The 11,218-nt window shown below is 39.2% G+C and overlaps 1 protein-coding gene across 12 annotated transcripts in view; it reads left to right on the forward strand.

Moving 5' to 3' along the window:
* SPATA13 (spermatogenesis associated 13) overlaps positions 1-11,218 on the forward strand; it is a 164,107-nt gene extending 152,889 nt beyond the window's left edge. For 11 of the 12 annotated variants that reach the window (XM_075742156.1, XM_075742157.1, XM_075742163.1 and 8 more), the window contains 4 exons: positions 321-450; positions 995-1,367; positions 5,881-5,955; positions 7,189-11,218. In XM_075742156.1, coding sequence (XP_075598271.1) covers positions 321-450; positions 995-1,367; positions 5,881-5,955; positions 7,189-7,370 — 760 coding nt within the window. In that variant the 3' untranslated portion in view covers positions 7,371-11,218. The remainder of the gene's footprint in view (positions 1-320; positions 451-994; positions 1,368-5,880; positions 5,956-7,188) is intronic. The other variant, XM_075742166.1, reaches the window with a different exon arrangement.

The following is an 11,218-nucleotide window of genomic DNA, read 5'->3' on the forward strand; positions in this document are numbered from 1 at the left end:
GGTATCAGTGAGGTCAGTGGGACTTCTACCATTGTTTTCAGTAGAGACAGTATTGCAATTCATTCATCTGCCTCCTCTGCGTCCTTCCACCAGTTTAATAATTTGCTCTGGAACAAAGCTTAGCAGTACAGCAGCACTGAATTGTACAGACTACTATGTGACATTCAGGAAAGCTGAGAATCAGGTTTCTCTTACTTGAGTACCCTGAGTAGAGGGATAAATGGGTTATGCAGGCTAATACTTAGAGCACTGTATCATAGTTTGTGATTGCATCATGTCCATTGCATAAGTGATCTTTGAAACATGCCTTCATTTCACAGTGATTATAACAACATAAAAGCTGCGTATGAGGCTATGAAGAATGTAGCGTGCCTGATCAATGAGCGAAAACGAAGACTAGAAAGCATAGACAAGATTGCACGTTGGCAAGTCTCTATCGTAGACTGGGAGGTGAGTGTCAGCCTGTCCATTTCCTGAGCAAAGGTACTGTGTACAGTACCTCATGTCCTCTACAGGATCTGTCTTTCTGCATAGTAGGTAGTTTATGGTGTCTACATTTCAACTGGTTGTTGCTCAGTTAAAAGTCCAGTTGCTTCATTTGCAGTGAATCTGTTACTGATTACCTTGTTTATTACTCAGGAAGAGCAGCATGTATTAATGTGGACACTTGTCTTTGAGGTGACACTGGATTGAGATGACAAAATGGATTTTTTTTAAACGCTAGACCTATCGAATCTCCTTTAGATTTTTGGTAGCCCTATCAGAACTTGAACCTGCTTCACTGACTTTTTCCTGATTTATGCAGAAATAAAGTAGAGCAGAACCATATTAATTGAGTTTGCCTGTATGAGATTAGCTACATTCTATGACATTTTCAAATCTAATAATGAAAATACAAGAAAAACAAATGAACTTAAGACTTGTAAAATGAGACTGGTTAGGCACACAAGATTTTAAAATATTATTTACTTACTACATATATATGTCTTCTTAGGGACCAGATGTGTTAGCCAGAAGCTCAGAACTGATCCACTCAGGAGAACTGACCAAAATATCAAAGCAAGGCAAAAGTCAGCAGAGGACTTTCTTCCTTTTTGACCATCAGCTTGTGTTCTGTAAGAAGGACTTACTGAGAAGGGACATCTTGTATTATAAGGATCGTATTGACATGGATGAGATGGAAATTGTGGACACTGAAGATGGCAGAGACAAAGACTTTAACATTAATGTCAAGAATGCTTTTAAGATAGTAAACAGAGCAACAAAAGAGATTCACTTGTTCTGTGCAAAAAAACAGGAGGATAAAAAAAGATGGATGGAGGCGTGCGAAAGTGAAAGGAGAAGAGTTCAGGAAGACAAGGAAATGGGTGAGTGGAAGGATTTCCTCTCTAAAAGGTGGTAAAAACAAAGGAGAATGTTCTTGCCTTTACACTTTATGTTTTGTGCAGATGTGCACTCTGCCTTCTGGAACTGGTGTCTCTTACCCAACGTGACCTTTAGCTGTGTAAGTGAAGCCTATTCAGGGGTGTTTGCCCTGTCATTGTGGGCCAAAGGTCCAGGACAGCTGGTCCATGACAAGACACACTTCACAAAGACCACTCAATATCAAAAATCCATACAAAATCCCAGCATTTTGTGTGAATCATTGGGCCAAAACATCTATTCTTAAATGACACTTTTATTATAAAGACAAGCAGCAATAATTCTAGATTTTTACTATCTGTGTTGTATAATGGCACCTCCTGTGTCCAGGAGACTTGTGCAGTCGCATGGTATCATTAGTTGCAGACCCAACAATCATCATCAGCATTGAAGCATGATAGAATGGTTTGGGTTGGAAGGGACCTTAAAGATCATCTAGTCCAACCCTCCTGCCATGGGCAGGGACACCCTCCACTAGACCACGTTGCCCAAAGCCCCATCCAACCTGGCCTTGAACACTTCCAGGGAGGGGGCATCCACAGCTTCTCTGGGCAACCTGTTCCAGTGCCTCACCACCCTCATAATTGTTAAGAATTTCTTCCTAACATCTAATCTAAATCTACCCTCCTTCAGCTTAAGGCCATTACCCCTTGTCCTGTCACTCCATGCCCTTGTAAACAGTCCCTCTCCAGCTTTCCTGTAGGCCCCTTCAGGTACTGGAAGGCTGCTCTAAGGTGTCCCCGGAGCCTTCTCTTCTCCAGGCTGAACAACCCCAAGTCTCTCAGGCTGTCTTCACAGCAGAGGTGCTCCAGCCCTCTCATCATCTTTGTGACCCTCCTCTGGACTCGCTTCAACAGCTCCATGTCTTTCTTGTGCTGGGGCCCCCAGAGCTGGACGCAGTACTCCAGGTGGGGTCTTACGAGAGCGGAGTAGAGGGGCAGGATCACCTCCCTCAACCTGCTGGTCACACCTCTTTTGATGCAGCCCAGAATACGGTTGGCCTTCTGCACCACTGGGCAGTTTACAGAGAAATGAAGCCTAACTTTGAGTTTCCTTGAGGGAAAAAGGTAGGACCTTGCAAATCCTAGGATCAACTTTAGACCCAGAGCCTGTGGGACAGTCTGATGACAGTGCCTTCTGTGTGAATGTACCTTTAGGATTGTTATTTAATTTTTTTTTTTGCATAGTTTTATGCTTCCTTTAAGATCAGTGACAAAAACTCCAGCAAAATTTCATTGGCAAAACATACACAAAGAAGACAGCAACACTAAGAAGTAAAATAAAACTCTCTTTAATATTCCTAAAGAAATAATAGAAGTACTAGTGCATCTGAGTGTGTTGACTGCATGAGAACTTCTCCTTTTTATAACACTCTTCAGGCATTGGATGACAGCAGATAAAAATTGGAAGTGCAGTGAAGTGGATGATATAACTCAGAAATTATTAAAATTTAAGTAAGATGCCAAATCTTATATTCCATGTTCACTTAAAACATCTGGTCAGAAGAATATGAAGACAGGAATAACCCTTAGATTACAAATGTAAACCTTTTGGTCTTAGTCCCTTTTTCTTGTTTGATACTGTTGTAAAGATGACAAAAACAAGGCCTCCTCCAAACGTCTCATAGATGGTCCATAAATTAAAGAAAATACTTTGAAGTTTACCAATTCATACTCTAAAACCAGTTTTAACTCTTCCCCATTGTACCAACAGTTGCAATTAACACCAATCTTCTCGAGTCCAGAGTAAACAATGAAAAAGCCACTGCTAAACTTCCTCAAGCTTTCCTTAAACTTTCCAAACTTTTCAAAACCAAGTCTTCTGAACATTACGATGTGACATTATGATCCTGTTGAGCACAACACTGATGGTTTTCACAAGTTCCTCTGTGTAGAGCTTGTTCAGTCACCTTGTGCTCATGGGTGTCGGTGATGGCTGCCTTTCCTAATTCAGCTAAACAGAATTCTAAAATAAAGTGGATATTGCAAAAGGGTGAAGGTGATTGGAAGATAATAAAACAACGTAGAGGATGTGATGATGAGGATCAAAACAATCCCTCTTGTAACAAAGTTACTGAAAGCCTCTACTCCAGCATACGACGAGAAGAGTAGTACAGTCATATGGAAGGATGACATTGAGTAAATCACAGCCTGTGCACTTTTGTGAACAGGGCTGAGGAAAAGAAGAGAAAATGTAAGCATTTTCCATTCCCATCATTTCTGAGATCTTCAAATCTGTATCTACACCTGCTCCTGCAGTGGCTGCTTTATGGAGCACTGGGAGAGTATGTTGAGCAAGCTAAATGTTGTACGTCAAGATGCTTCTGAGGCTTGCACTAGTGCTTGCTATGGGCAGCAGTAGGTCTGTCTTGTGCAGGCAGTGGGGTGTTACTGTTCCTTGTAGGTGACGCTGCTCCAGACATCTCCAAGCATGGGGAAACTGCAAAGCTGCAGCAGCTACAGCCCTACATGTCATTACTCTACTGGGACCTCGTGAAAATCAACATCTGACACTCAAAAGGGTAACCATTCAACAGTGGTGGCAGTGGCAGTGATAATGATGAGATTCGTCGTAATAGCACTAAGCCTTATTTAGGGCTGGGTCACAAAGTCCCATGGTGCTGAGTGCCAGGGTTGCAAGGGACGGTGCATTGTGTTTGCTGCTCTTAAAGCACTGTGCAACATAGTGAAGAAAATTCAGTATCATGAGAAGGTGTATTTTTTGATAATGGCTCATAGGCACATGCAGCCTTTTCTGCCCATATAACATCTAGCCTTCTGGAAACTTGTTTTGCAAATGTTGTGACTCATTATTCAGATTTAGTGGTACCTGTTTTGGCATAGATATCATGAACCAGAGGAAAGACAGTTGAGTTGTAATAGCTAATGTCCATCTGGTCTTGTGAGTCACAGTGGCTTGGATGTTTTCTGCATTACCCAGAAGACTGCTTCTTCTCTAAAATTTCATTTTTGGGCATAATTGAACATTTCCTTTAGCCAAAACCAGTGGAAAGGCGCCAGTATTCTCAACCTCAGGTTTAAATTTATCTTGTTGATTTTGTAAGCTATCTTGCTGGACTTCACACAAAGCCTCTAATCTGACCACTCAGAGAACAAATACGTACTCTTCCAATTCAGAACTGCAAATGGCATTTTACTTCTATTTTCAAAGACACTTTGGTGCGAGTCACTGTCTCCCAAACCATATCTAGCTTTTCTTAGCTTTTATGAATATATGGGAAGAAAAGGCCACAGCCAGAAAACTCTTCTCCAAACCACTAATAGTAACCCTAAGAAAGTGGTCTGATCTCTGTTGATGAAATTGCTTTCTTTTTTTTTTTATATATTTGTTTCCTTGTTTCTATAAAGGAAAAAACCCCTGCAGAATAAAATCAACTTCTGCTACCCCAAAATTGTGGCTAACTGCTGTTGTATTGTAAGTTAATAGGCTGATTTGTAATAACTTCTTCATAAGTTCAGGCTAAAAAAATAAAGGGACTTTTAAAAGTATGGTGGGAAGATGCAAAATGGAACCAAACCAGACGCTTCATTCTGACTTTCAGTCAAAACTTCTGTGCTCTTTATGCGCATATGAGTGAAACGAGTGACAGCATGTGCACTCTGTTGTCTCCTTGTGCTAATGTATGTACCATATCCGTGTGTCTCAACTGTCTTGTACACATGGAGAGGCAACTCGAGTGCCGGTGCGTGGGCCCCAAACGACACCAGTCACCGGTGTTGCCTTTCATAGCTTATGTCTGGCGTCTCTGTTCTCAGCACAGATCAGTCATACACCTATCACATGAGAGTAAATAGCTTAGGGGTGACCACATACTATAGGATCAGGTAAGTCGTACAAGTGTGCAAACAAGTACATGAGAAACCCGAGTGAGTGATCCAGCCCCATTCTGATGCAGCCTTAACCACATCACAGCCTGCTTTGGTGTCTGGCAGATTATGTGATGCTGTCTCTGAGTGGAGGGAAAGATACCCAAATTTGTACTGGTGCAATACCAGTGACTTCAATTTGTTACCCCAAGTTAGCTCAGAGTGAGTGAAAAAAGAAACAGATTCTGCATTTGTGATCTATTACTTGGTGGCTTGTAACTTTCAGAAGTGTAATTTACATTTCTTTTTAATCTCTTGTTATTTGGACTTATCTATAAAAAGAACTTTTTGTGTGGTTAGTTCCTCAGTGATTGCCATTTGCAGGAACTGGAAAGCAGCTTTTCCCAGTAATCTACAAGCAAATTAATGTTCCTATTGTTATCCAAGTGAAAAACTATCTTTAAATTTATATGACAAAGTAAAATATACTTCTCCAAACATCAAGTGTATTACTATTAAGATTTACTAAAAATGGTTTAAAATATAGTTTACTTATTTGTTTTAATTTAATGTAATCAATTATTAGATACAGTATTTTTATACCAGTGCCCTAATTTACACTTTGACATAGGAATGGAAATCTCAGAAAACCAGAAGAAACAAGCCATGCAGAATGCCCGTAAGTCAAGGCATGGAAAAATTAAAGGTGGGTGTTCAGAATTGCTTTACATACTTACTGTGTTCCAGTGTTCTTTATGTTAGGAAGTAGCATGATCTGGCCATAGTTGAATTCTTCAATCTTTAAAAAAAATAATTCATGGTTTACATGGAGTTGAAATAATTTCAATTACCCTGTATTTTAATATAAAATTCCAATGCCTTTGTAAAGTGTCTACTAAATCAGCTCTCAAGTCTCCTTCAGACAGGCAAGTCAGTATTGTCTTTACTAAATAAGAAACTCAAGAGGTAAGGCAGGTGGTTTGTGTAAAGATGTAAGAAAGCGCATGCAGAGATTAAATTAGAAATGAGGGTTACTGATTCCTTCCTTTGCTTTTACTCGAACAGCTTGTTCTTCTTTAGCAATTCTATGCTTTCTCTAAAATATCCTAAAGTTCTTTTTGCAAGCCACGTGTTTCTGTATTTATGATAACACACTCAACATGGCTTCCTTCTGTCCTAGACTAGAAGGAAGGATGGCCTAGAAACATATTTATCTGGAAACAGCTTTTTTATTCAATTTCTCTCTCATAAAATGTGATTTTGTCCTTTTCCATCTTAAAGTCAAATTTGGTTTAATCTCTAGTGTGTTGAGAAAATAAATTGAGGAAGTGGGACCAGATTAAGTCTGAATTTAGGAGTAAAGGAGTTGATGTTAGGTACTCGTCTGCTCTCTGGAGTTAATATTATTAAAGCATTTTCTCTTTATCAATCACTAGATACCTGTAAAACCTGTTTGGATTTTCAGGGGAGTGGCTGAAAATCATGATCAATGCACAAAGGTCGAAGTCTGAGAACATTAGCCTGGAAAAATATTTTCCAAATTGAAGAAATAACATTTTTGTTGGTAGCAATATTTTACCCAGCCTTGTTCTGAGAGTTGACTAAAATATGAGTATCTACTGTGTTAAGTCATTCCTTTGAAATACCAGAATTTACTTGTGCAAACAATATAGCCAAGCTATGTGAAAGTGCTGCTTATTTTGGGTAATTCTGTAATGTTATTTTTACTGGTATGATCTTCCTAAGCCAAATCAATGCAGTAATTAAAAAGTCTAACATCAGAAAAGGTAAACTTTTGTAGTGCTTCCATTTAAGATCATGGAAGCATACTGGCATTATTGATCACTGAATTTGTCCTATGATCCTGTGCTTAAATTTTCCCAGTATTGGTTGCTCTGCTAACTGACTCATATGCTTTCTTAAACTGTTCCTTTTGCAGGTGTAAGCTACAACGGGTGTCCTGTGCCTCCTCCACACCAAAGCCTGCATCCTATTCATCAGCGCCACATCACTGTGCCTACCAGCATCCCGCAGCAGCAGGTTTTTGCCCTGGCAGAACCCAAGCGGAAGCCATCCCTCTTCTGGCATACCTTCAACAAACTCACCCCCTTCAAAAAGTGAGAGGCCAAGGACCTGGGAAGGACATCAGCACGGAGGGAGACTTACTCCATGCAGAGAAGGACCTTGGAGATACAGTTAAGCTTATTTGAGCTCAGTGATTCTCCAGTTTTGGAGGGAAAACCTTGGGCTCCCTTGAGCCAGAAATACCACCTTTGTCCAGAGGAAGAATGAAGTTCTTCAACTCTGCTCTGAAGTCAATGTTGCCAGGTGTCAGCATTGCTGATGAAGAGCAATTTCCTGTCTGACAAAGACAACTTGCCGTTACTCTGAAGCAGCAGTATTTGGTCTGTGTTTCTTAGTTTTGTTGAAGTAGCGATGGAATCATGCAGGTCATTGTAACATTTCATTTTTCTTAATCTTATATTGATGGCCAAATTTAGGATAGGGAGGAGTTTTTCCTTAAGGGTAGGTGTATCAGCAAGGAATCTTAGGAGAGTTTTCTCCTTCCTTTTGGAGCACTGGGCAGAAACCGCCTATTAAAATCAGGTGGAGAAATCCCACATGATTAACCTGCTGTTGCAGAATTTGGTGGACCCTAATCCTTCCTGTCTTTTTCTATTAAATTGCCAAATGGCAGGAGAATGTCCCACAAGGCCTTACCATATTCCAGATTGGAACAGGGAAATTTTATTCTGTCATATAGAAATGTGAACAGAGTGCAAAATGGACTGTAAGGATATGTGCATTTGTTGCGCACAAGTGGAAACAAGAGGAGCCCAGGGCATCTCAGACTGATTACTTTCAGTCGCAGCAATATACTGCATGCACGTATGCTCTTCAGTGTAGAGCTTTTATATCACTTTTTGCGCACTTCTTAGCCTGGGAGACACTTCTTTTTATTTCCAATATGCTTATTTCTCTGTGTAAAAAGTATTTTTTTTATTTTTTAACAGAGATAATGTGAATGTACAAAGTCAGAGTTGAGACAGTATGTACTGACTGCTGGCTATGTTACATAGTTCTCACACTTTGTATTCATATAGCTTGACTTAGAAAATGGATGAATGGTAATGTAAATATATCGAAGTGGTCTGAATCCATGCTTCTTATACACAGTCAATTGACAATGGGTTTTGACCAATTATTTCTTCACAAAGAAGGAGAAATCCTTACTGGAAGAGACACAGAAATTGTGTGGACCAGAGCTGGATTTTTGTCTCTGAGTCATCAGTCTGTATCGGAAGGGAAAGAACCTGACGCCAGCATATGCAATACGTGATTTGCATTGCTGCAATTTGCCTATGACATGAAGCTGATTTGGGAGAATTAACTTTTAAAAAACCACCAGGAAGAAACAGGATCTTGATATTTGCAGCACTGATCATTTCTGCTTGATAACTCTCACTAAGGATGATGAGACTTGGTAATATGGAAGGAAATAAAGACTCCATATGTTTCAGAACTGATTTATTATGAATGTCTTTACAATACTTATCCTATGCTGCTGATTAGGGGCATTATCTGATGATAAGGATAGATCCAAGAGTGTTCTTTGGCAATGGACACAATCAGCTTTGTCATGAATCTGTAATATATGAAGAACAAACAAGGGGCTAGAGGCCAGGCATCTTAACAACAGTGTAAAAAAGCCTTATTTTAAACATTTGTTCCTACTACTATTGTTACCTCTATATTTTTATTTATCGTCTGTGTTGTGAAGCCCAGTAGTCACTAGATTTTGTGATTTGATAACTTTGTGGCAACTTCTGCAAAGCCCAGGTTTGTAGTTTTGATTTTAAATTACATCTTTTGAGAACTGTACATTTCAAATGCCTTGTGTATATAGCTCAGCAATAATGCAAAGTCTGGTGATGCTCAGCTGAATTGTTCACTGCACAGTGAACTTCATTGCTTGTGTTTTCCCATAGCGATGGAAGATGACCTGAAACAGTTAAGAACTGGAAATACACACTGACATTTTCAATGATCCAGCTTAAAGAAAATGCACGGGAAAGTTAGTGAAAAAAACTGTCTGGGTTGTATTTTTCTTTTGATGTTTAAAACAAGCCATCTCTTTTCAGATTTTTTTTTAAAGATAATTCTAAATGCTCAATTTAAACACAAGGAGCAGACTTCCAAATGCAGGCATGGATGCATGCCCTTCCTCTTTAATGAGCAACCCTTTTGTGTTTCTTACCCATTTTCGTGGATACTTGCCATGGTCAGGCCTGCAAACCGAAGCGGTGCATGTACTGTGGAAGTGGAGATAATTTTTCATAATCACATTTTGAAAGACTTGTTCTAGATGCAAAAAAATGTCTGAAGTTGGATTGCAGTGCTCACCCAGAAACTTTCCCAGCTGGACCTGAAGACATTATGAGATACACACTTAACTTACATATTTGTCTTTGCTAAAACCTACTTCCATCCAGGGCTCGGTTCTGTGCAGTGCTGGAGAAAAAAGGAGATTTTGGGATGTATCTTCTGACATGTCAGTGCCCATGAAGGCTCTTCCCTCATAGCAGTGCTGGTGCCTTAGCCCTAAAAATGAACAGAAATGTTTGCATATGGTTTTGGATGCAGCAGGGTTTTTTCCTCAAGTAGTGAATTTCAGAGAGGTGAAAAGCAAATGTTTCATGGTGCAGATTACTCAGGACAATTTTACATATAGTACCCTACGTATAGACTTGGTTGTTTTATAATATTCTCTGTGTCTGTCTTTGCAATCTGACCTTGCAGCAGATTAAGATAAAATGTAACACGACAGGCCATAATCTTTTAAACAAATTACAGTTAAATGAAAACACACAATTTCATTATCCAACAATTAAAACAAATATTTACTTGGGGTTCAGCCTGACTTGAGAATCTGTGGGCAAAAGAGTTGCAACTAAAATGTTCAAGTTTGTATTCTAGCAAGTCTGGCCCTGATCCTCCTCCTGATGACAAAACTTACAGATGACCAGAAGGGTGTGATGGCAACATCTGTTCTTTTCCTCTCGCTTTTGCATGCTTTAAGTTACTAGAAAAAGTTCTAGGGCAACTACTAAGCACATTTGTGCCTCATTTAGATAAAAGCACAGCCAGAGCCTTCCCAATGGCCTGCTGAGCAGATAACCTCAGACTTTATGCATGAGATGCGGTAAAATATAATTGTCCTCAAATGTGTTCCCACTGAGTTAGGGTAATGCCAAACCATAATTGCATCTAACTCGGAGCATTTGATGTATAAAATAATAAGATTGTTTTACAAGTGGCTTTTGCCATGCTAAATTTCACATTGAGTTTTAGTGGTCAGTGTAATAAAGGAGTTCAAAGACAGACTATTCAAATGTTCCACATTTTAGTTGTCTTTTGAAAATAATTATAACAGAGTTTTGGAGCCAAAGGTCTTTAGCCATAACTAACGCAGTATCTTTCTTTGACTGCCTTTCTGCTTTTTTTCTATATGTGTGGCATTTGTATGTAGGAGATGCCTTCTGAACGATCTCTAATTTAAAACTATTTGTTGTAAATACTAGGGATGACTTGCATATATATTTTATTTTGACAAGCGTTTTGTAACATTTTATCTTACGTACATTACTTTGTGCATCTTACCATCCCTGTGCTGTTACACATGTTGTGAATGAAGTATCCTGGCTACAGAGCAGATGAATTGGCTGTTGACGGCTGAAGTACAATGTATAGGACTGCAGTAGCTTGATGTGCATTTGTTCTGAAGTAATTGCATTACAAGGTTTATTTACTCTTGGAACATTGTTTGTCAAATGAATCTATTTTCTGGAAATCAGTACAAACTTACATTCCTGTTATTTTTCTCTTATTGTATATGTTTGAATTAAATAATGTACGAAGCTGAAGTTCCTCAGCTGTGTCTTATAAAACTTTATTGTGCAGTTTTAAAA

Source organism: Balearica regulorum, chromosome 1, assembly GCF_011004875.1.
Source record: "Balearica regulorum gibbericeps isolate bBalReg1 chromosome 1, bBalReg1.pri, whole genome shotgun sequence".
NCBI lineage: Eukaryota > Metazoa > Chordata > Aves > Gruiformes > Gruidae > Balearica > Balearica regulorum.